The sequence below is a fragment of the Artibeus jamaicensis genome, unplaced genomic scaffold (genome assembly GCF_021234435.1).
Source record: "Artibeus jamaicensis isolate MK-2021 breed Jamaican fruit bat unplaced genomic scaffold, CSHL_Jam_final scaffold_537, whole genome shotgun sequence".
NCBI classification, from domain to species: domain Eukaryota; kingdom Metazoa; phylum Chordata; class Mammalia; order Chiroptera; family Phyllostomidae; genus Artibeus; species Artibeus jamaicensis.
In genome coordinates, this window is record NW_026522047.1 from 27,423,923 (window position 1) to 27,447,201 (window position 23,279).

General features: G+C 42.0%; 1 protein-coding gene across 7 annotated transcripts in view; it reads right to left on the bottom strand.

The window, feature by feature from the left end:
* RAPGEF2 (Rap guanine nucleotide exchange factor 2) overlaps positions 1-23,279 on the bottom strand; it is a 220,172-nt gene that overhangs the window by 133,183 nt on the left and 63,710 nt on the right. For all 7 annotated transcript variants that reach the window (XM_037125696.2, XM_037125694.2, XM_037125695.2 and 4 more), the window contains exons 2-4: positions 18,467-18,537; positions 13,506-13,562; positions 1,787-1,870 (exon numbers count right to left, since the gene is read on the bottom strand). In XM_037125696.2, the coding sequence (XP_036981591.2) occupies positions 1,787-1,870; positions 13,506-13,562; positions 18,467-18,537 (212 nt within the window). The remainder of the gene's footprint in view (positions 1-1,786; positions 1,871-13,505; positions 13,563-18,466; positions 18,538-23,279) is intronic.

The window sequence follows — 23,279 nt, forward strand, 5'->3', positions numbered from 1 at the left end:
TCATTTATATTGATATTATTACATTTTACATTATAATGACATGTAATTTTTAAAATCTGCCAGTCCTTACATTCGCTTTGCCTCCACCTCCTCCAAGTTCAGAAACAGAGGTAGACTTAGTCTCCACGAAAGACCCACAGTAGGTCCTCTGTTTGCAGGAGTGGGCGAACGTTGCTGGTCAGCCCTCCATTCCCCTGGGAAACACAACTCTGCAATTACAGGGGCTGTTCCACAGGGTCACTCCGAGCTTCCTAGACAAAATTCCAGGAATTCTACGCTGCCAGAGTTTCCATCAGTCATGGAATGCAGGTAACAATTTTATCCGCCTCAAAAGGTAGTTGTAAAATTCAATGATTCAGTACGTACAAAGCATTTAAAATGGTGACCGGAAAGCACCATCAAAGCCTCAGCTACTTATCCGTCACCATTTTCCGGCTACTACAATTATTCCCACTTCTACCACCCCTCCTGCCACCACTGACACAATGACTGTTCCTGTCACTCTGTCACTGTAAGACTAGCCAACAAACAGGCCATTGCGCTTCCCGCCCTTGCGGGGCCATGTTCCAAAGAGAGTACCGCCTGCCAATCTGATCTTGGAGCAGCGGCGGGGCAAGCAGGCCAGGGAACTGCCCCGAGGTTGTTTTCCAGCAGACGCCATGTGCCTTTGGCTCCGCTTCGCTGCCGTTCTAGCCGCCAGCAGCTGGTCTCTGTGCCTCCTACTGCCACACCCGGCACCACCCAAATTACCTCTCCCTATGTCACCCACTCCGACTTGTCCTAAAAGTTTGTTCACGTCTCTAAAATAGATTCTTAACCTGTCCTTGACCCACTCAGAATTGTTTAGCAAGAATACATTTTCATATTAGGCTAGGTTATACACAGATAAGGGAAGGAGGGGGGAGAGGAGAGCACTAGTCTTTAGTAGATTTAGTCCATTTAAATAAAATATGTAATCAGTCATTTTAAATACAGATATTTAATTGGTTAAATTTTTTTTTTAATCTTTAGTCAAGATGAAAGTATTTACTTGTGAAAAATACACAGCTGAAAAAAAAACAGCCACTGGAACTGAGTGGCTGACACCCTCAGTCTGGGACCCACGCACAGACAGCCACTTTGGTAGCAGATGAGGCCCAACTCTCTTTGGCTGTAGCTGATTGGAACTGGGACACACTGGCCCCGAGCCAAGCCAATCAGACTGCAGCCTGAAGAATCCAAAGAAAAGCCACAGGCACTAGTCAAATGGTGTAAACATTAGGGACATAAGGTCATAAATCAACAGTTGGCACATACAAGCCAAAGTCACAGGGAGAAAGACATTAATAGCCTTAGAGAGCGGGAAGCCAATCCAGAGACAGATGCAAAAATGAGAGACCAGATGGTCCTGAGAGGCAGAAAAGTCAACGACGGTTCCTGACTTTCCATTTCCAGTCCCAAGTGGTCTCAATGAACTTTCTTTTCCTCTCTATAGATGTTTACGAGATTGCCTGTTATAGAGGCAGATTTTATTCCCAATGAATAAATGTGTCCTAAATTAGCTTGACATGTTCGTGTGACAAATGGACACATCACCAGCATGTCTTTTGTTCCTGCCCTTTGTTACAGAGATTGGAACAGTGTTTATAACATTAAACAGCCCTTCCTTAGTGTTGTTTAATTTATGCATTGACACCCCAAGGCATGGCTTTGCTTTATGTTAGAAGAGGAACTGGGAAGGGAAAGGAATTCTGCAGAAGGATTTCAAGTTCTATAGATAAGCTATTAGAGAATGTCTGTACCATACCTGCTTCTTGGAAGAAACATGGATTCCTTAATGAACACAGAACCAGAAAGAAGGATGTACCAGCAGGTCCCAATATCATCAGGACTGAAAAGAAAAGAAAATCAGATGATTATCTATGACAACAATATAAAAAAAGTCAAAACAGATGTAGCAAAAAAGTACAGAACCCATGTTACTTTCAGAATCATAAAGTACAATGAAATCGCATAAAATCTGTCCATAAAAATATTATTATTTGACAACTGGAATCATTGTTTTACATTATTTTTTGTCCCTCAAATAAGTTAGACATACTCGGTGTATTTAAATATTTTAAATGTTCATAGATATACAGAGCTTACCATTTCTAGTTTTATTTTTTGGCTTCACTTTTTGAACTGAAAATATGTCCTGTTGCTTCAGAAAACAGGAAACATGAAGGGGTAAAAGCACTGGAACCTGGCCTTCCAACCCTGCCCCTTGCGTCCCGGCTCCCCCCATCTCCCACCGCACTTCCTGGACAGTCTTTCTGAACTTCTTTATGAATTTGCACATGAAAATAAGCACATATCCCACCCGCTCCACCATCTTTTTTTCTTTTGACAGAAGAGACAGCAGACTCTACAGTATTCTTTCCTTTGCTCTAACTCTAATAGATCTTCTACCAGCCTGAACCTTCTTTGACAGAAACAACGCCTGACTCGGTCACTTTAGTTGTTTCTAATCATATGCAATTATTTTTAAAAAAATAAATAAAAACTACAACTCTAACCAATAACCAGAAGTACAATTGCTGGCCCAAAGGGTACACATACCGTAATTCTGATAAGCATTGTCTAGTACCCTCCACAGGTGGTTAACAACTTATTTGCCCACCTGTTTCCCTATAGCCTTACTAATCTAGTTAGTTACATTTTTTAGCAGTTTGAAACAACCCACGTTTATTATCTCTGAAGGGTAAGCTAACATAACAGATGACTTTCTTATTTCTATTTTTAAAATTTTATCTTTCAATTGAAGTTTACATTTAATATTATTTTTATTAGTTGCAGGTGTACAGCAGAATGGTTAGAGGCTTATGCTGTAAATCATATAATTTGCAAAGTGCCCCCCCGATGTTTCTAGTACCCACCTGCCGCCACACACAGTTATAATAATATTACTGACCAGACTTCCTATGCAGTGCTGCATTTATTTAACAAATATTCAACAATTTTCTGATGAGGGCTGTTCTAGGTGCTTAGAGTATTTCAGGGAACCACAGAAAAGACCCTTGAGGGGTCCCTGACGGAGCTATATTCTGGTGGGATAACGCCGATACTAAATAATACACTGGAGAATTGCAAATCAGGGCTCTAGAGGAGAGTGTAGCACAGGGGAAGGGAAAAGGGGGTGGGGTGGGGCAGTTTTCAGCGGGTGGTCAGGACACGCTCTCTGGGAAGGGTACCTTTTTGGGCAAAGAGGAGGAGTCAGCAAACTGGGCCCCAAAGGAACTGGTATTCTAGGCAAAGGGCGGGCGGGTCTCCAGTGTGGGCGGCTGAAGCAGACCGGGTGAGGGGCTCGCCCCACAGAGGCTTTTAACCAGACTTTTAAGGTTTTGCCAATTTGCTTGATAAAAATGACAATGAAACCGAAGGTCCTTATGCCTTTGATTAAATTTGGCCTTAAATCCTAGCTCTGGAAATTGTATCTACCTACCTATCTCTCTCTCTCCTCTCTCTATACATTAGAGAGTAGAGAGAGATCTATATTATTTATCTGCATAGATCTCTCTATATATCTATATAGGTATATATATATGTACAGGGTGAGGCAAAAGCAGGTTTATGGTTGCTCATATGGAAAATAATTCAATAATTAATCAGCAATAACACAGGAATAAACTGCGCCACATACTCACAACCGCACACCTCCTTCTGCCTGCCCTGCACACGTCCCTCAGACACCCAGCCTCCCCCCGATGAACAGCATCTCCCAAAGCACCAGAGACTGAGCAGGGACCTGACTCGTGGTCACATCCGCTGGACCTCAGGCAGACTAAAGATAACATCTTGACCTAAGTTATACTTCAACCTCTGAGCCCTAGGGTGGAGCAACCCCATGAAGCCAGACAGACACTGGAGGGCTGCCCTCCAGACCTAAACAAATACTTTACTCACTACCCTTGCTTCACCTCTGACCAGGCAGCTCCAGCACGATGACCCCAAACCCCGAACCCACGGTCTTTGTGACTTTTGCCCCAGACGATCTGTCGCGTCCACGCCCTGGGGAAGTTCGGGTTTTTGAACATTAGCCTCCGTTCTCCTCGAAGGCGCCCCTCGTCAACAAAACAGCCAGGCCCCCCACCAGGGCTCCCAGTGTCCAGCGGGTGTCGGGCCCGTGCTGGGCGGACGAACCCTTTCTGTTCGGTAACAACAGTGTGGGTTTACTTTCCATTTCTTTTTCCTGTTAGTATGAGAGCACCTTTTCTTCTTATTTTCATGAGTCATATCTATTTATTTTCCTGGGAAACCGGTGTGTAATTCTAGCTGATTTTCTATGAAGGCATGTAATTTTTTCCCTACCTGGAAGCACTTAGGAAAACGGGCCTTTGGAAAACATGAGTGCCACTTCCACAGGCGTGAGACTTCCGCTGTGACTCTGTCTACTGCACTTTTTGCCGTGGGTAAGTTATTTTTATTTTATGGAGTTAAGTTTAGCAACAGGCTCGGTTACTACTAAAATAAAACAAAAAGCCAGGCTCAGCAATGGCTTAACCAAGGCGGCTGGCTCGGTGGCGCCGTGGACTGGAGACCCAGGCCTCGCGGTTGTGTGGCCCTGCTCACCGGCCTGCGGCTGGCGGCTGGGACCCTAAGGGGACAGCAAAAGTCTCACCCCCTGTCCACGTTCTCACAGGTGGGAGGGGTGGAGAGGAGGTACAGGGCACGCCCCATTTCCTTTAAAAATTTTTAAAATGTTTTTCTCCTTTACATTACCATTGCGTTCCTTTTAAGAGCACAACATGGAAGCCGCACACGACATTCCCCACGATATTCCCCGCGATCCGAGAGAATCACAGGTAAGCGATGCAGGTCTTCAGCAACCTCTGCCAAGTCCTCACCTTTTATTTTGCAAATAGACTCCAAATGTTTTCAAAGGGCACTCACTTCTACACACAATTCTAAATAACTACATTATTTAAAACACCAAGTCACTAACACCTAATCGTTTTTGTTTTGCTATCTGCTTCTAAAGCAAGTCAGCAGTTGGTCACCATCTCTCCTGAGTCTGAACTACTTTAGGTCTCAAAAAAACATTTATAAAAACTGTCAAATAAGAGGGTGGTTCCAATGAGGCCATAATAGTAAAATGACTTCTAAATGCAGATGCAAAGTACCTCAAAACAGAATGTGATCCTTTCTCCCAAGTTTTTAATCATTAGCTTTTGCCATCAATCATTTACCTAGTTTTGGGGGGTGAACATTGTCTTTCTTAATAAAAGATGACAGCATTATTATTAATTCTGATTTATGTCAAGTAAAAACGTGTTTTGCCAGATGCAAGAACAGTTTAAATTGTTGCAAATAAGTAAGATGGTGAAATAAAAAAGGAAAAAATGAACTATTTTATAGCCTTATCTTAACCTTACAATGGTCCTTTTATCAGCAAAGGACGGATGGTCAGTGGAAGTAAAACCTAGAAAACTAGGAAATGAAGGTGGACTTCCACTTACTATGGCCCTTGGGCATGGCACTAGAGCTACCGTAAGGATTAAATGAGCAATGCTCCTTAAAAGCAAATAGTAATTATTCAACAGCTTTTCTCCATCATGTTAAAAAAGTACAATAAATGCCATTAAGGTCTAGATTACCTGTGACACAGAGAACGGAATATTCACTCGCAGTCACTGCGTGTGTGTCCATTCTGAAGGCGAAATCAGTCAGGACTAAATCAACACCTGCCTAGTAAATGAGCTTCCCTGGCACTGATCATAAACTGTATGTGAACTGTATCTGACCCAAAGTGGACAGAACACTGTGACGGCCAAAGTTCCAGTGCCCTGAATGGGCAACCACCCTGTCATTAGGGCATCATCCTGACTCCTCGTCTCAGGAAAGATTTAATGAAGTCAAGATGAGAAACTGGTCCTCTCAGGATCTCCCCCTTGTTATAACTGTTTACCTGATAGATGATGGTTTCTCTACTCTTTCAAAAAATTCAAATGTTAACTTATCAGAGCTACAGTTGCCTGAGTAGACATCTGTAGAGAAAGACCACTCAATCAACATTTTATTAAATTCAGAGAGCATCTTCTATAAGATCATCGTAATTTCTGTATTACTGAGTGGTCTCTTAAAAGATTCACACTTTACAAAAGCTGTGAGAACTAAGGACATCAGAAGCCATCTTTCTTTAAAGATGTTCTAGAACAGAGCATACCAGGAAGGTCCCCCTCCCCTCCCCTCATGCTCCTCACCCCCCAGGGAACCCGCGTTGGAGAAGTCTGTGCTGAGACAGGCCACCACCAGATCTGCTCTACTTAGTCTCCACGGTCCAGAAAGCTCTCCCGACTCTATTCTAAACCACCGCAGAGCGTGCTCGAGGTCGGTGACGCCCCAGCCAGCATTTTGGTGTGGGCTACAGCCTACACCCCTTCAAGGCACAAACACCCCCTTCCCACAGTGCGGCTGTTACCTGAGGGCTTTTAAAGCAATTTTATCCGTGTGATGTGATGGTGATTCGGGTTTCTTTTTTTAAAGGAAAGATGGGAAAAAAAAGTTCTAAGGACAGAACTTAGCAGCAGCGCCAACACCAAGGTTCTCTACACTCAGAGGCTGAGCCAGATGAATCCGAGACCTCGCCTGCAGGCACCGGCAAGGAAACCGGCTAACGAAAGACTCATAATAATGATAGTCATTATTGTCATCATTATCTAGGAATAATGCTGAGAGTTTACTCTGTCCAGTGGTTCTCAAGCTCTAATGTGCATATTCCTTACCTAGGATGAGAATTACAAATGCAGGGTCCCAGGATCTCCCTCCCCCATCCCCGCCCCCGCCCAGCCCCCACACCTCCGATCATTAGGTCCCTCACAACACCTTTTAAACAAATATCCCAGGTGAGTCAGGCATGGGCTTAGCAAGTCTAAAAAACTGTGAGAAAAACTGTCCCAACATCAAACGTCAAACAGAAACAAATGGCAGAAAAAGAAACTACAGCTCTGTCACTCTCCTATGCAATCAGCTGCCTCTGCAGAATTCACCAGTGCTACTTTCATTTTTCTCAAACTAAATTTTTTTATGTTTTAAAATGGTGAGCTACGGAGTCTCTGCACTGGTTGTTGAAATGGCAAAAGCTGAATCTTAGAATAACCCTGACTGGGCATTTCTAAATAACCACCAGTACACATAGTAAACACCTACAACTTTTTGTGTAATATAAGCAGAAAAGACAAAGACAAACCCAAAGATTAAATAAGTACACATAGCAAACACCTACAACTTTTTGACCGAGGTAAGAACTACATGGGACAACCGATTTCATTCCAATACACCCCACGCTACAGTGAGAAAATGAAAGTCATAAAAGCCCACAGGCATGACAAGGCATGCGAAAGATTCCTGTTTTTTTTATTGTCACCCACAGGGAGGAAATGAATACGGCCAAAGAGAACAACAACAACAAAAAAGGAGACAAAATATACACAGACCATCACAAAATGATCACCGTCCCGATTGATGAGAGACAAGGACTCCGAGGCGATCGGGAACGCGCAGTCCCATGGCCCATCATTCCAAGTCCAGACGACTGGCAGGTTCAGACGTGGAATAGTGGGGAAGAGGCAAACAGGCAGGCTCATCCCACTCTTTTCCCACATTAACTTCTTTCGACTCCTCAACGCAAACCCGCAACTGCTGGCTTGCTGCTGCCCTGCTGGTCCTTCCCCACACTGCCAACCTGCCCGGGGTGTCTGCCTCTCCCCACCTCCTAAGTCTCGTCAGACCTTAGGGCAGCAATTTTCAAATGCTGCGCCAGCAGGTATTATTAAAACAGGCAATGCCTGACTATTTAGTCAGGGGCACTGACCTCTTTTCCCTTAGACTGTCAAATAAAAAAATGACAACAGCTAATACAACGACAGCCATTCATCCAATACGAATGAATCAAAATTACACTTTGGGGGAGGTCAGATAGGCAAAAAATAGTTCTTGGGTGTGCCACAGGGCTTTAGTGATTAGTTTGTGTGTGCCATGAGGTGAAAGGTGAGAACCTGCTGCCCATGGGAATGGCTGAAGCCCCATTCCTTTAACAACATCATCTCGCTCACCACTTTCCAAACTCCAGAACGCTTACCCCATCTACTTTCATTCTATTTTATAACACCGACCCTCCTTTTAGGCAGGAAGTGTGTGCTTCACTTCCTGTCTGAGTAGAAACTGGACACTATTTGGGGAGCTCGAGTAAGTCAGATCATGGTTTGGTTCTGCTCCCAACCCAAGCACCCTTAGCAGGAAACAGCCCAAAGCCCTTGGCTTAGCACGGAAGGTAAGCTACATGTTGCCACGTGAAGAGCGAAGGTTTCGGAACATGGGTTCTCTCATACTGGCCGTGTGATCCTGGTGAAGTTTAATTCTGAGATGCTAGTTCCTCAGCTGTGGAATGGGGTAGCATACCTTCTTCACAAGGACGCTCGACTTAATGAAACAATATGTACGGGCACTTTGCTTCCCAAGTACATAAAAGTTACAAGTTCTCTTTGCCTATTTTCCTCTCATGCAACATTCTCTGAAAAGACCAATCTACGACTTTGCTTTCTGCTCCAATCCCCAGTATATGCTATGCTGCAAACTTTACCCTGTTCAGCTATACTATGCTTTTTTCCCCTCACCTATGCCTCAGGGACTTTGAATGAACCTGCTCTTCCCGCTCCTAAATAATACCTTTTGCCTGATAAACTTATTACTCATCCTTTGAATTCTAGGTTAACTAACATGTCCTCCTCGAAGTGAGTTAGTATCTTGGGTTCTCAGGGCACTTTACACATGCTCATATTAAGCAGTTGCCAGAGTTCATAATTATTTATTTTAGGAGTCTCCCTTCATTAGCTTTGAAACTTCCCTAACTCATCAGTAGCTCCAACATATACCCTATATAATGCCTAATTGGTGCTTAGCTTTTTCTTAATAAAAGATTAATGACTGAATAGACACCAACTCAGATACAGTATTAAAGTGGCTGGAAGTCGAAGACCTGAGTTTCAATTTACTAGTAACTGGAAAAATAAAGCCAGGTTTAAAGGACTATCATAGTAATATCCTACATGTCCACAAGGTGGCGATGTCTCCCCATGAAAGAGCTCTGTATGCTGCTCTACAGTCCCTTCTGATAAAGCAAGATGCTAATACAAGTGATCGAGTTATAAATTGATAAGGGTGTTGAAAGAATAATAAGCCAATAAATCAAAAGAAACTGATTAAATCAGCAAAGGTGATTATTAGAGGGCAAAAAAAGTAACATGAAAAAGCTACTTTATCCACCTCTCAATACAATGAGAAAACTTAAGAGGGGTCCAATCAGCCAAAAAGGCTGTTTATGGCGATGAAGGCACAGGACTGCGAAGAAGGGCCTGTGACAAAATGGGAGTGGAGGGCTGTCCCCATAAGCAGCCTCAGGTGACCTCTGAAAATGGTTTGCTATTCGCTTGACCCAGAAAACCCCACAAAAATCACGCAAATTAAGAGGAACAAATCACGTTCACTTTGAGAGCACTTGCGGAACGGCCCAGGCCACCCAGGGTACGCATACCCAAAAAGCCACCAACCGAGTGCCTGAAGGGTGTCTCTTTACAGAAGCAATGTGTCCCACTGCACTGCTACAGCAGAGGAGTTGGTAGGTGTGCCGGGGCCAGTGCTGGGATTTTGCTGCACGTGCTTAAAAGTGCAGAGAGTGAGGCTGACCTTACGGGTTTAGATGCGGACTGAGCACATCTCCAACACTGAAGGTAGGTACTGGGATTACTGTTCCCATTTTACAGGTCAGAAAAAGGAGGTACAAGGGTAGATCAAAAGAGTGTTTTATTTACCTGGTGAGATTATTTAAAACCATAGACTTGGAAGTCCCAAGCACACAGACATAATAAGGAAAATGAATAATCATCTCTTGGCCGTAAAACCACGGCCTTACAGTCTTTGATATTCTGACTATGCCATGCTCTTTAAGCTCAAGGGAGAGCAGGCACAGACAAGTCATCTCCCCCCTGAGGAAACAGCAATAGGTCCCAGAAAGAGGGGTGGTATGGAGCCATCACAGGTTTACATACACCACAAATACAAGGGTTCTTTAATTTTCAATGGCGCAACAAACACAAATTAGTAAGAGTAGAGACATGTTTGTTCAAGGATCACAGAAGAAAACATTACAATCACCTTTCATAACAAGACTGGCCAAATACCAGGAGTCTGACTGAGTTCATCTACAATTAGTCCCTGAATTTGGGGGCTTATGAGGTCATGACCAGCTGAATATCCACAGACTTTTCATTGTGTACTGACATGGCACCTGATTCTAACTAGTCAAAAATGACCATTTGCTGCAACCAACTCTTGCTACTACCTCAAGCCCAAGTGCCTTTGGTCTAGGATCACCTAAAACACAGCTCTGCATTCCCACACAACTCGCAGGCACTGCCTGACCTGTGGGCACATGCATTTAAGGACAATGAAATACGCCTCCGGTGTAAGTGGGTCATAAATAAAAACTGTTAGGTAGGCCGGACAGTGCAGGTTTCAGTCACCACCAGGGAGGCAGCAGTCGGGAAGGACCACATGCTTATCCCAACACGTATGCAATAAGCACTATCATTTCTTTTTCTATTTTCTTTTTTCTTAATTAACTGTATCGGGGTGGCATTGGTTAACAAGATCCTATAGGCTTCAAGTGCACAAGGCTCCAAGTGCACAACTCTATGACACATGACCTGTGCATTGCACTGTGGGCCCACCACCCGAAGTCACCGTACACTTGGCCCCCTTTGCCTGCACCACGTCCCCCACCTGCCCTGTGGAAACCACCTACCTGTGTCTAAGAGTTTTTGTTTTTCTTTGTTCATTTATTTGTTGCTTTCAGTTTTATGTCCCACATGAGTGAAATCGTGGTTTTTAACTTTTTCTGTCTCACTTATTTCGCTTCACATAATACTCTCAAGGTCCATCCATCATTTCTTACAGTGCCATTTTTTTTTTTTACAGTGTCATGAAAGAGGCCAGAAATGCTGGTGAGTGGGGTAACCGCTAAGGTTGCAGAATCACAGTGTTTGGGCTCAAACCCAGGTCCCCCTTGCAGCTGTGAGACTTTGGACAAGCACCCCATCCTCTCAAAGCTTCAGCCCCTTCATGTGCAAAACCAGGGCGATGATCGCTACTTCACAAGACAGCTGTGAGAAGTAGGCAAACCGCCACACAGGAAGCACTTACTAGGTAGGGTACAGGGGGCTTGTGAAGTGCTTGTTGTTACCTCATCACCGATACTACCCAACCTACTGCCCAACCGGGTCTCGGAGGGGAAGGGCAAAGCCACAGAGCTGACACTATCACCAGACGGCTTCAATAAACACCAGTACCATTCAGCAGAGATGTCCGACCCTCACACCTGTGCACCTGTTCCGCGGACAGCAAATGTTCTAAGTGAAGTGCAGCTTAACTTCTTCAAGAATAAGTATGTTGGAAAGCATCTGCCCTTGGTCTTCGTCTTCTCCTTATTACGTCTCGATTATTTACTCTTCCTCTATTTTTGGTATATGTTCTTTCAAGCCCTAGATGGGTATTTACAATTTCCTGCTAAAAAGCCCCTGGATAATTAAGTTTTGTAAGTTACAACCCATAAATAGTCCTAGATCATACCCACCTGTACCTTTTTGCAAAACCCACCCCTGATTTCCCCATTCCCTCAGTCGTGGCCTCGGCTCAAGCACGTGAGACCTCAGACCAGGCAACTGTCTCCTTACTGAGCTCCGTCTAATCCACACTTAGTGTTTGCACACACAGACACAGGCATTTTCTGGGGTGACGGAGGTGGTTGGAAGGCATCTGGTGACGTCATGTTGCTGCTTGAAAACTGGCCACCAAACTACAGATTGAAAAAGACTTCAAAAAGACGCCACAATGGATGGACTTTATTCAGATCTGATTCAAATAAATAAACCATAAAAAAATGAGGGGCAGGGGAGCATTTGAGATCGTCTTCCCCCGCACCATGTTGTCAATTTAGTTCAAATGAATTCTCAGAAAAATTCTCAGAAAAAATATTCTGAGACGAGGCAATTTGAACATTTTCCATGATACAAAGAATTATTTTTTTAAAGTTTGATGATATTGTAGTTAACTTTTTTAAGTCTTTAAAAGTAAAGATACATATCAAAATAATTATAACTGAATTGAGATATCTGGATTTACTCCAAAATAATCCATCTGGAGGTGAGGCAGGGGGAGGAAAGATGAAACATAATCGGCCACCGACTGGCCTCGCTGGCTGATGAGCACATGGGGGCCGTTATGCTACTGCCTCTGATTCGGGGGGCTTTTGCAATTTCCCACAATAACATGTTGTTTGAGAGGAAAAAAACTCATTTCCGGTTGCCTAAAGAATCCAGACCATTTTTCCCCCAAACTACACATTCACAAGCGAGTGGGACTCGCCTGCCTCTTCTGGACTCGTCATGTGACCCCCACCTCGAGCCAGGCCTGCTTCCCTCGCCACAGGGTCCAGCCCCAGTCAGGGCCCTTCTTCTCTGTGTCCCTGGGGCTGCTTCCGCCAAGAAAGTCTGTCTCTCTGAACCAGGACACACTTTTGCGACCTGGTTCCAAGGGCCACTTCTCTGAGATGCTCCCCCTTTCCCTGGAGTCGCCTCCCACCCGCTCCCTGGTTCTGCAGCCCCTGGTTCGGGTCTGTCACTCTCAGTGACTTCAGCTGGTTTTTGTTGTTGCTGATTCCCTCTCATTCTACGCCACCTCCCTCGGGAGAGTAGAGCTTCCCCAAGGGCAGCAGCTGTGTTTTACTTATTTCAATAAATACTACAATATACATGGAAGAGTAATTATTTAATAACTGCTTTGGAAAACAGGAATTAAAGTCAACAGAACGACAGTCAGCCACGGCAAACACGATTAACAAAGTTGCAGGCCTGGTCAATGACAGTTCTCACCTCCCAATCCAACAACATTCATCCACGGTATGTGGATCACACTCCTCCAAAAATCAGTGACCGTCTTTTCAAGAAAAGTATCACACACCTTGAGAAGTACTATCAATACTATTTAAAGAAGAAACTATGCCTGAACAGATGTGGACAGCTTATTTTTTATTGTTTCTGAAAGAAACTGTAAGTTAAAATAAGACATTTACCTACATTCACGTCTCATCTGGTATGGTTGTGGGAATATACATTTTGCTCTGTTAAGAAGACTTTATACTATTTCTTATTTCATATGATAAAAATGTTAAAATACTCATGTGAAACTAGATAACTGAACCACACATGAGAGACATACAGCTACAGACGTGAAGTCATCACCAGCAAAGAACCATGAACGTTCCCTTTATGTCAGGAAACAGCGGAAACAGTTTACATGTCAAAACCACATAAAATCAGTCAATGCAAAAGTAAGGTAAGGCTGACACTGTGCACTGTGACTGACACTTCTGACACTTAAGGAAAGTAGCCGATGCATCATACATTGTGTGCAAAGAGAAAGGAAGCACCTACTAGTATAAAACTTCGTTTGCTTCATGTCTCTCGTATCTCACAGTTTCACACATTAACCTGTCGAAGAAAAAGACGTGAGTTAAACAAATGCCATGAAAAATTATACTCGTAGTTTAAAAACGTACATGAACCATGTAGTCTATACTTATAGTCTTGTCACAATCACTAACTGGCCTCAAGATGAATACTTTTGGTGCTTCTGTTAACAAAATAAAATAAAATCTGATGCTACGAAAAAAACATTTTGTTAGATGTTAACTTCATCAATTTACTTTGCTGGGTACAAAATTGTATGTGTTTTTATACTTTGTAAGTGACATTTGGACTATATTCTCCAAGGTAAACAGAAAATGAGAAGGAACTTTAGAAAGAAAAACCTATCAATGTAAACAGTGATAATGTCATTCAGAGCTCAACACTGATGTTTCTTAACAGTATGGAATCTCAGACCAAAGTCGGCTTTTATTAACTCAATATTTTAATGACTAATGAATAAACAGAGGCGTTACAACTTTTGAAGAATTGTTATTTCAGCTGATTCTCCCTGAGGAAAAAATTATGTAAGTTATGGAAAACATGAATACATTTTTAAATATTCAAAAGTGCTTCAAGAACAGCATCTTCAAAAAGCATCCCATTCTTTTAAGCCCACATAAAATTTCCCAAAAAGACAGAAATGCAAAAGAGAACAGGGTGATCATGTCACGTCTTTTTGTAAAGGAAACAGTACAAAGAACATGTTGGCTTAGCTATAAAAGTGAGTATTTTCACAGCACCTGCATTTTGGCTGATGGGGAGACCAGTCTCCAGTCCAGGAGACACTGGGATCAGCCCTGACCCATTTTTCTTTCTTCTGTTTGCTAAACCCAATAAATCCAACACGATTTTCCCCTTGAACACAATTCTCTTGGGTCCTCTCTCCCCCTCGTTCCTCCTGCCGCCGCCCCACTCCGGACACCCTTCCTGCCCTCCCGATGCCTCAGTCCAAACGTTCAAGCTGAAGGGCGCAGCTCCAATGCTGGGTGCACATCACTCGACACACCGTGTCCTTTCATGGACTGAGTCGCACGAATTCTTTATAGAAAAGACTGTCAAGACACCAGGGCCCGTGCCTCGTTAGCTGCTGGAATGAAAGAAGGGTCCTTGCCCGACCTCTTCACGGCCTCTCGTCCCTGCTCCTGCACCAGACCCTGCCTTCCTGCCACTTACCTCCTTTCTCCTGCAGCGCCGCGTGTCTCTCCCTCTCTCCTCATCACTTTCCGCGATACAGAAACACATCTGAGTGTCACCTGTCGTGTAGGGGCGGGAACACCTCCCTGGATCCCACACCCCACTCCAGCTATCACCCACGTTTTGCTTTCCACAGGACAGCAAGTCCCCTTTTGTCTACACTCCATCCCCACTTCCTCACCCTCTTCCCACTTCACACCATTTGGTTCCTGACTCGCCGAAGAAAAGGCTCTGAAACGTTAGCAGCTTCTCCATGCTATCTAAATCCTTCTGTCCTTATCTTAATTCTACTTCTCCACGGCCACTGCTAACTCCTTTCTCCTAACAGCATTATCTTATCTATGCTTCGTGGCCCCAGTCTCCAGGTTTCTCTACTATAGTTTATTATAGTAAAACTATAATACTCTCCCTGACCTCAAGGTTCCCTGTCACCTCCAGCGGCCCCTCAGCCCTCTTCGCCTCCACCCGACACCACCTCACCCAGCCTGCGACGTCCCATTTAATCCGTAAACTGACGACTTCCACAGCAATGGCCAGACCTCCCCTGCACTGTGACATCCACTCATCTAAACGCCTGCTTCTGCAGCCAGTGGCTGGGTAATGGCCACCAACCATTTCATGCTCAAAATGTCCCAAACGTATTTTGAGCTTCTTCCCCTAAAATCTGCTTTCTCACGGTCACGACACAATTTTTTAGTCCAAACACCTGGAGTCCTCTTCCTTGACTCCTCTCTTTTCTTCACACCCCATCTTTCGGGGCTGCATGTGTTACCAAAATATATCCTCTCAAACTGACCAGGTTCACCATCTCCCCTGGGAAGACCTAGTGAGAGCCACGGTTACCCCACTAGTTACCCTCTCACCAGGACCACAAATGAAGACTCGTGTGTCTTACTTTTGCTTACCTATTGACCAGTCTCCATGCGACTTCCAGAATAATCTTTGCAAATGTTAAGTCAGATTTCCTCCTACCTCCTGTCTTAATCTCCACTACCTTTAAAGGGAAACACGAACTCCTTACCCTGGAATGCCAGGCCCTGTGCTCACCGGACGACCGTTACCGAGTCCCTCGCCCTCTGCACGGCACCTGTCTTCTCGTACACCACCCCTGTTCCCACGACGGAGCACCTGACACCCACCCACACTGCACGACCTTCGCTCACCTGCCCAGCACCCGTTCTCACCAGGCCCGACACAGGGGCCTACGCCCCACCACGGCAGCCGTCCGGCCCCCTTCAAGGCTGCACCACCGCGGCCTACACACAGTCGGCACACAATCAAAGACTGCGGACTGGAGAAATGAATGTAACCAGTGCCATCAAAAAAAAAAAAAAAAAAGATAAAATCTTCTCTATGACAATGTTCTAATAAAGGAAAAATGTACCAAAAGGTTTTTAATCCCAAAACATGGTTAGGGAACATTTTATCAAAAGCACATCGATCTTTTCTGAATCCCTAAAGAATACAGCAACATAATGACGTTGTGGTGTGACATCTAGAAGTACCCACAGAACACAGTCACACTCACCCATAAGGCTGAAGGACAGCTACACACAGTTCAGCAGGCTCCCGGTTCCAACTCTGACCGGCCCCAGGCATTCAGAGTTTTTTTACCGATTTTGGCCTCAACTCCTAACTATATAGCACCCTCTTCCCTTTCAGCCAACATGTTGCTTCTGATCGGAATGGATTAAGGAAGTCAACATTAACAAAATAAATTTGTGTTGAAAAATATATCGATTTTAAAATGAAGATTTGAAAACCTCCATGTTGCATAGTGCAGGATTGTACAGTAAGTAACACAGTCAATCAGCCGCTCAGAATCACAGCATCGCCGACGTACGAATGGGCCACAGGAATGGGCCACGCACGCCGCGGACACTTTCAAATACCAGCCTCTTCCCACTCACAGTGGAAGACTAATGTTCTACAGCTTATTACTGAATAAACAGACCAAGAGTCTTGATTAAGAGCTGCTTTTTCCCCCTAAATTAGACAACTGCATTGTGTAGAAGTCTAAATTGCTCTCTCTTTAATCCTAGGGGTAAAACTTTTATTTTAAAAATTCAAAGAAAATGTATCTAAACATGATATGTTTTTCTCAGACATGGCCATTATTATGAAGCAGATTATCCAAATCATCAAGTTCATCTGTGGCTCTTCTTTTATTGTTATTCACTTGGGTGTTCTGCTTTTGCTCTGAAAGTGAACTTAAGATAGTTTCAGCTGATGTCTTCCAAAAATATGAGAAACAAATCACTTTTTAACACAAGCAGAATAAGATAAACATCTTAAAGGCTCCTCCATGTAAATTCGTGCCAACAACAACTCTAAAACCTTTCTAAGGTATAGACTAAACTATACCCTTTAATTAATCAGTTATTTCTAATCAAAATTTACCTTTGAAAGGCAGAAATATGATAGTCCTAAAGCTGGCTAAGAGGTGGATGGAACTTCACAGTGTTACCATCTCTGCTTTTATAATTTTAAACATTTTCATTAGAAATATTAAGATTTTTCTTTTACTATTTCATAGAATTCCTATTGTCTAAATAATTTTATAATCATATATACTGTACATAATTATATAATCATACATCTAAATATTATCCATATGCCTTTATATGCACCAAGAACAAATATTTATATTTGCATAGTAATTAATTTACTTGCCTAGGAAGATTAACTACCTTTGATTAAATAAACAGTTGGTGCAAAATTTTTTCTTTAAATTAGTATCAAAAAAATAAAATGAAAGTTGTACACTTTAAAATTATTCTTGCTTTAATTCCAGCCATCTTATAAATTCCCATTGGCTTTGCCCTTTCTAATAAAACTTGACTGAATTTTTAAACACTTAACTTGCAATCTACTTTAATTTAAATGATTTTCATTAAAAATTTAATTTTAGAAGTACTCAATCCTCTTGACACTTTTTTCAATTAACAACTAAATATGAAATTGACATGCTCACAAATTAATTAGTGTTTAAAGAGTAAAGGGGAAATATATAGAAAAAAGTTATCCTTTCATAATTAAAAACTGCTGGTTTCACAACTAGCTGGGGCTGGAGGAAACAAAACCTTCCCACTCGGTCTCCTTGGTTTATGTAACCCATCTTCCCAGGGCCCTCTATTTTCTGTTCCAGTTAAAGTAAAAAAAAAAAATCACTGGACTGCACATTTTTAATCGTTTAGTACGAAGTCAGAGAACCATCAGTAAGGTTGCCGCTATACAATGTAAGTGATACACCAGAAGCGGTAAGAAGTGGACCACATATAGAAACAGCTACGGTACAAGCTGAGTTTCCCAATTTAATGCAATAATACTACAAAGACCTAAATCACATAGTGAGATAATGGACCTATTCAGTCCTTGAGCAATTGAAACGTTCTGGTTTCTTGTGTATCTCAGTGCTGAGATGTAGGCTTTTATTTGCCAAGATGGCAAATAATGAATGCTCCCTCTGGCAGATTCACCAAGTGGTGTTTATTACTTTAGGGGACGGGGCGCGGGAAGAAGGATGGAGGGAGACAGGATATCACTATGACATAAATATAAAAAAAATTATATTCATAAAATGAACTCAATTTTATAGAATCTACAAAGCCAAAATAGGGGCTCAATGAGGCAGGGTTTTCATAAGTTATCTTTAATCCTACTTCTTAACTATAATAAACAATGGTACAAAATTCTAGCATCTTATTATCATTACTCTTAAAACGACTCACCGAAGTTGATGTTCTCTCAGGTTTGATAAGGCTTCCATACCATGTAAATAGGAATACACTATTTCCAGATCCTGTTTGAAAAAAAAGATTGGAATCATCAGACTTGTCAGGAAAAGAAGCTTCTAAACTAAGTCACTATATTTACAATTTGCACACCAAGTTAAAGACAGGTTTTGTTTTGTTTTTTAAATAGAAGTTTTCTTAGGCATTAAAAATAAGCATGATTAAGAGAAAAACTAAACTGCCCACATGCTATCCATACAACTGCCTTTGGGATATAGACAAAAGCTATGAAAATATAAATTGGCAAAAAACTTATGAAAATAAATCCCTCATAAGTAGATTTATTTATCTATTTCTAAATAAAATTTCTAAATTGTATTTCTAAATTTTGGCAATTTTAAGTGCCAAAAGCAAAATTTTAACATAACACATATATATTTGCTAATATTGTGATTAAACTCTTAGACAATATAAAATTAATGTATGTTATTCCATGACTATACTTAAAAATTAGCCTGAATTTAATCTACTTTTTTCTATTCTCACCATGATATTTCTTATATATATAAATATTGAAGCTTAAATGTTTTCTTTAAAAAAAAATAAAGACATGGTTTGTTTTTCTAGATCATATTGCAATACACAGAATAAGGATTCAGTTACTCAAAGTTCAGAACTGGTAAAAATTCAAAATCCCATTTAAACATTTACATGACATGCCAGTAAGGAATTTTAAGACTCCAGTACATTTGTAGGGTTACCCAGTTTACCCTTTAGGAATATGAGTGTGTATTTAGTTTTTCAAGATTGTTTTGGCTCTTTGGAGTGCCTTGAATTTCCATATGAATTTTGGAATCAGCTTATCAATCTCTGAAAAAAGGCTAGCGGGATTTTAATAAGGATTGCACTGAATCTATAGATCAATGATGGTAGTAGAGCCATTTTAACTTGAAGTCTCTCAATTCATATGGCATGGGATATTTTTCCAATACTTAGGTCTTTAATTTCTTTCAACAATATTTTGTACTTTTCAGTGTACCAGTTTTGCAATACTTTGCTTAAGAGAGATACAAACTCTTTTCTTAAACACTGGTACATATATCGGGTTTGTACTTGACTAATGTAAAGCCATAATGTTTAAGCTAGTCATAGCCTTGAACCTATGCACCTGATACATGTAACAGTATTTAAGAAAAGAGTTTGTTTGCATCTCTCAGATTAGCCACAACCTCTACAGGGTGAAACTTAATCCTCTCTTTTAATTAAGAAAAATGTCTGCAGCCTCAGGAGTATCTTTCAAGATAATTCAAACTCCATGTGCTATTTTAGTTCGTATATTTTGAGGATAGATAGGGCCAATGATTCATAGAGTAATTAGATGAAGAATTCTAAACTTTCTTTTTTAATCTTCACCCAAGGACATTATTTCATTGCTTTCTAGAGAGACAGAAAGGGAGAGAGAGAAGCATCAACTAGTTACCTCCTGACACACCTGGACCCAGAATCGTATGCACCCTGACCTGAGACTGAACCCGTAAACCTAGGTACGCACCCTGACTGGGAATCGAACCCGTAACCCTTCCATCATAGGAAGATGCTCCAACCAACTGAGCTACACCAGCCAGAGCAAGATTTTGAAACTTTAAAAAAAAAGAGGATATTGTGAAGAATTTTGACCTAAAGTATTTTTTTGTAATAAAAAATATTTTTAAAACAATATTAGAATCTGCTGCTATGGGAGAAAACACCTCACTTATAATTCTAAATTGTCCCAATTTAACATGTGTTAATATTAAAGATTAAGAGTTTCCCCCTTCGGTGGTCAGCTTCCAAATAAATTAATTTTATTCATCTGTACTGTTATTTCCCATGAGTGTTTTAATAACCATTTAAAGACTGAAATTTCAAACTAGACGCTATAAATTCAGTACAAAATTTAAAAAAAGACTAAAGTAAAACCTTTCCCACTATCTAGTTAACAAAGTTCATGTTCTTTAGAAGCAATCAGATGCCAATCATAATATCTTATTTGCATCTGGGGGAGCCAATAAAAATATCCTAGTCAATGAGGAGTTTTCTTTAATGCTTATAATAAAATGTTCTTCTGCATAATTCTGAAGTTCACATTCTATTATATTATATAAGTATTGACTTACTTGCAGGCATTAAATAGTACAGAAAGACTCCCATTTCTGAAGAGCTTATATTCTGAATCAAATATTAAAGTCATATCTTTTTTTCCCCTTAAGCACCCATCATCCACAGTAACCTGCCTGAGACTGACAATTCTCTTATCTAAGCAAATAGACAAGTCTATTCATATTCATTTAACACTCATCAGGCAAACAAATTTACACTACGGAAAAAAAAGCACATTTGGGAAATTAGTAGAAAGAAGTATGGGTTTTAAAGACTGGAGAAGAGAGAAGTCGAAGAACATGAGGGAAACAAGAATTTGGAAGCTCAGAACCAAGAGGAGGAAAAGAACGGCATTAATCCTTAAGAGACAACAGAGGGGTGGGGTGGGATGGGAGAAATAGATAAAAAAAAATGTACTTGAAAAGTAACTAAATAAAATTTAATATATAAAAAAAAAAAGAGAGACAACAGACCTTGAAATAAGTTCCTTCCTCAGACAAACCAAGCAAAATCAAAGTAAAAAAGCATGTCCCTTGATCAAAGGGCACTTTGACTACTTGTTTCTTAACATTATGAGGTTTCATACTTGCACAAGGGTCACACCGGTTGGCTACATGTGTCAGTATTTCCTGTGTCGACTTAACTTTGTATAATTTGCATAATTAGACAGCATATACCTGTGAACAGTAACTACCACCATTATATCTTTATCTTCAAAGATACGTATAATTACAACTTGCACAGTAAGCAAGATGGCGTATTAGTTCATTAGAACGTGGAGAATAATGGTGTGGTATCACCTACGAGTCACGGACAGGAGGTCGGGAAGCCTGCGCTGTACAGCTGAGTGGGAAGGAAAGAGACTGCATTTTGTCAGGACCGCACGACCAAATTTAAAAAGGAGGGTTTTTTCCACCTATGTGTCTGTAGCTGCATAAATCAAACTTTCCCACCTCAAATAACCATGTTGCAGCGGGAGTGATTGTTGGGGTGGAGGGGAATATAAGTTTAAATTCGGCCACTCAAGCAAATACACAACCAGTAATCCTGTGCCACTGTTTCCTGTGCGTATCTTAGATACTTAACTGGACTACAAGCTTCTTTAAGGAATTCAACAATTACGTCCACTGTTTACGCTTAGAATAAGTCCCCTCAAAAGAAAACCGTTTTAGATGGTCTATGACACAAAGAGCTTACGGCCTAGGGGAGCAGACAACATTATTCCACGTGAATCTGGTACATGGAAGGCAGTATCGTTTAGCCTGAAGCAGACGACTTTACAGATAGTCTGTCTAATCCGACTTGACATCTCTTATGGTAAGAAACCGGTGTCTAAATGGCACGGAACAAGTAATTAAACGTAACGTCTCACTGTGCACAGAGGCACGCAACCTTCACAGACTGGGGAAAGAGGGGCAGCTATGGAAGAGGCACCAGGGAACCTGTGCTCTCAGGCTCCCAGGATGGGCAGAACTTTGACTGGAGGTGAACAAGTGGAATGCAAACTGAGGGCAGGAGGGGCCTGTGCTAAAGCCCCCTCGGCCAAATCCTAGGTGGGCCAAGCCTGGGGGCTGCAAGGGAGGGAAATAACAATGCAAGCAAGAAAGGAGACTTGGTTTCTCCTCCTTCACTAGGGGCAAGGTAGACTGGGCAATTTTTGAAATAAGCAAATACGGCATTTTTTATTTTCTTATCAATTTTTCTGCCCTCTCCCCAGGTGTCCAGCAGCCTCACAGTACCACAGACCTCATTTGGGGGCACACGCCCTGGTCTAAAAATGACAGGAAGGCAGTCTGAGCACAAATGCAGGCGTGAGTGAAGGGTGGGGGCCCATGAACCTTCCACAGAGGAAACGCCCATCAGCGTTTGAGTGTCTATAGTCCAAACAAACTTCTGAGTGGCATGAGATCTCAGGCAGCACAACCAAGAGAGACGAGACAGATCGGCCGTGTACCCAAGCAAAGCACCCCACTCTGCCTGGGAACTACCACCACCCCACCCTGCCCCTAGGAGTCGCCCTTCAACTGCCCCTCTTCCCTATTCACTCAGCTGTCTCAACCTTCCTTTCCCCTTAAGGGTTGGCCTTTATTAACACAACCTATGAGTTGGCGTGGAATTGCCTTGGTGCTGCAAGGAAACAAAGAGGCAAAAGGGTGAGGTGCTGAGAAAGTCTCGCTCTTCAAACCAACCTGCAATCTGTCAACTTCGGTGAAAACCAGGTAAAACAGAAAGAGTTTTAAGATGAACAGAGACATGTACGGCCTTCGGGGAATTATTTTCTTGGATCCCAATTTTTTTTCTCTACACAAACAAGAGATATTTGCAGACTGAAGTTATGTTCCAACAACCTTGGCCATAGAAAAAAGAAAAACCAGCAGACAGTTAAATCATCCAAAGTGTCCAGTGTCCACTTCTGTCAAAAAACTAGGATACTCAACCTCCCCAACTATACCTCCCAACACAAGTAAAATTCACACGACTATTACTGTTTTAAATAACCCTAAAAAAACGTGAGCTATTTTTTCCCCAAATAACTCTCTAGCCTTGAATACACACAGGAACACAGTGCTCTCATCGGGAAGTAGTGGTTTTTTTTTAGAACAATAAGCCTTTCCTGCTGCCCTGGGAAGGACATCCTTTTTTTCAAAAACAGATGCTATTTGAAAGCAGA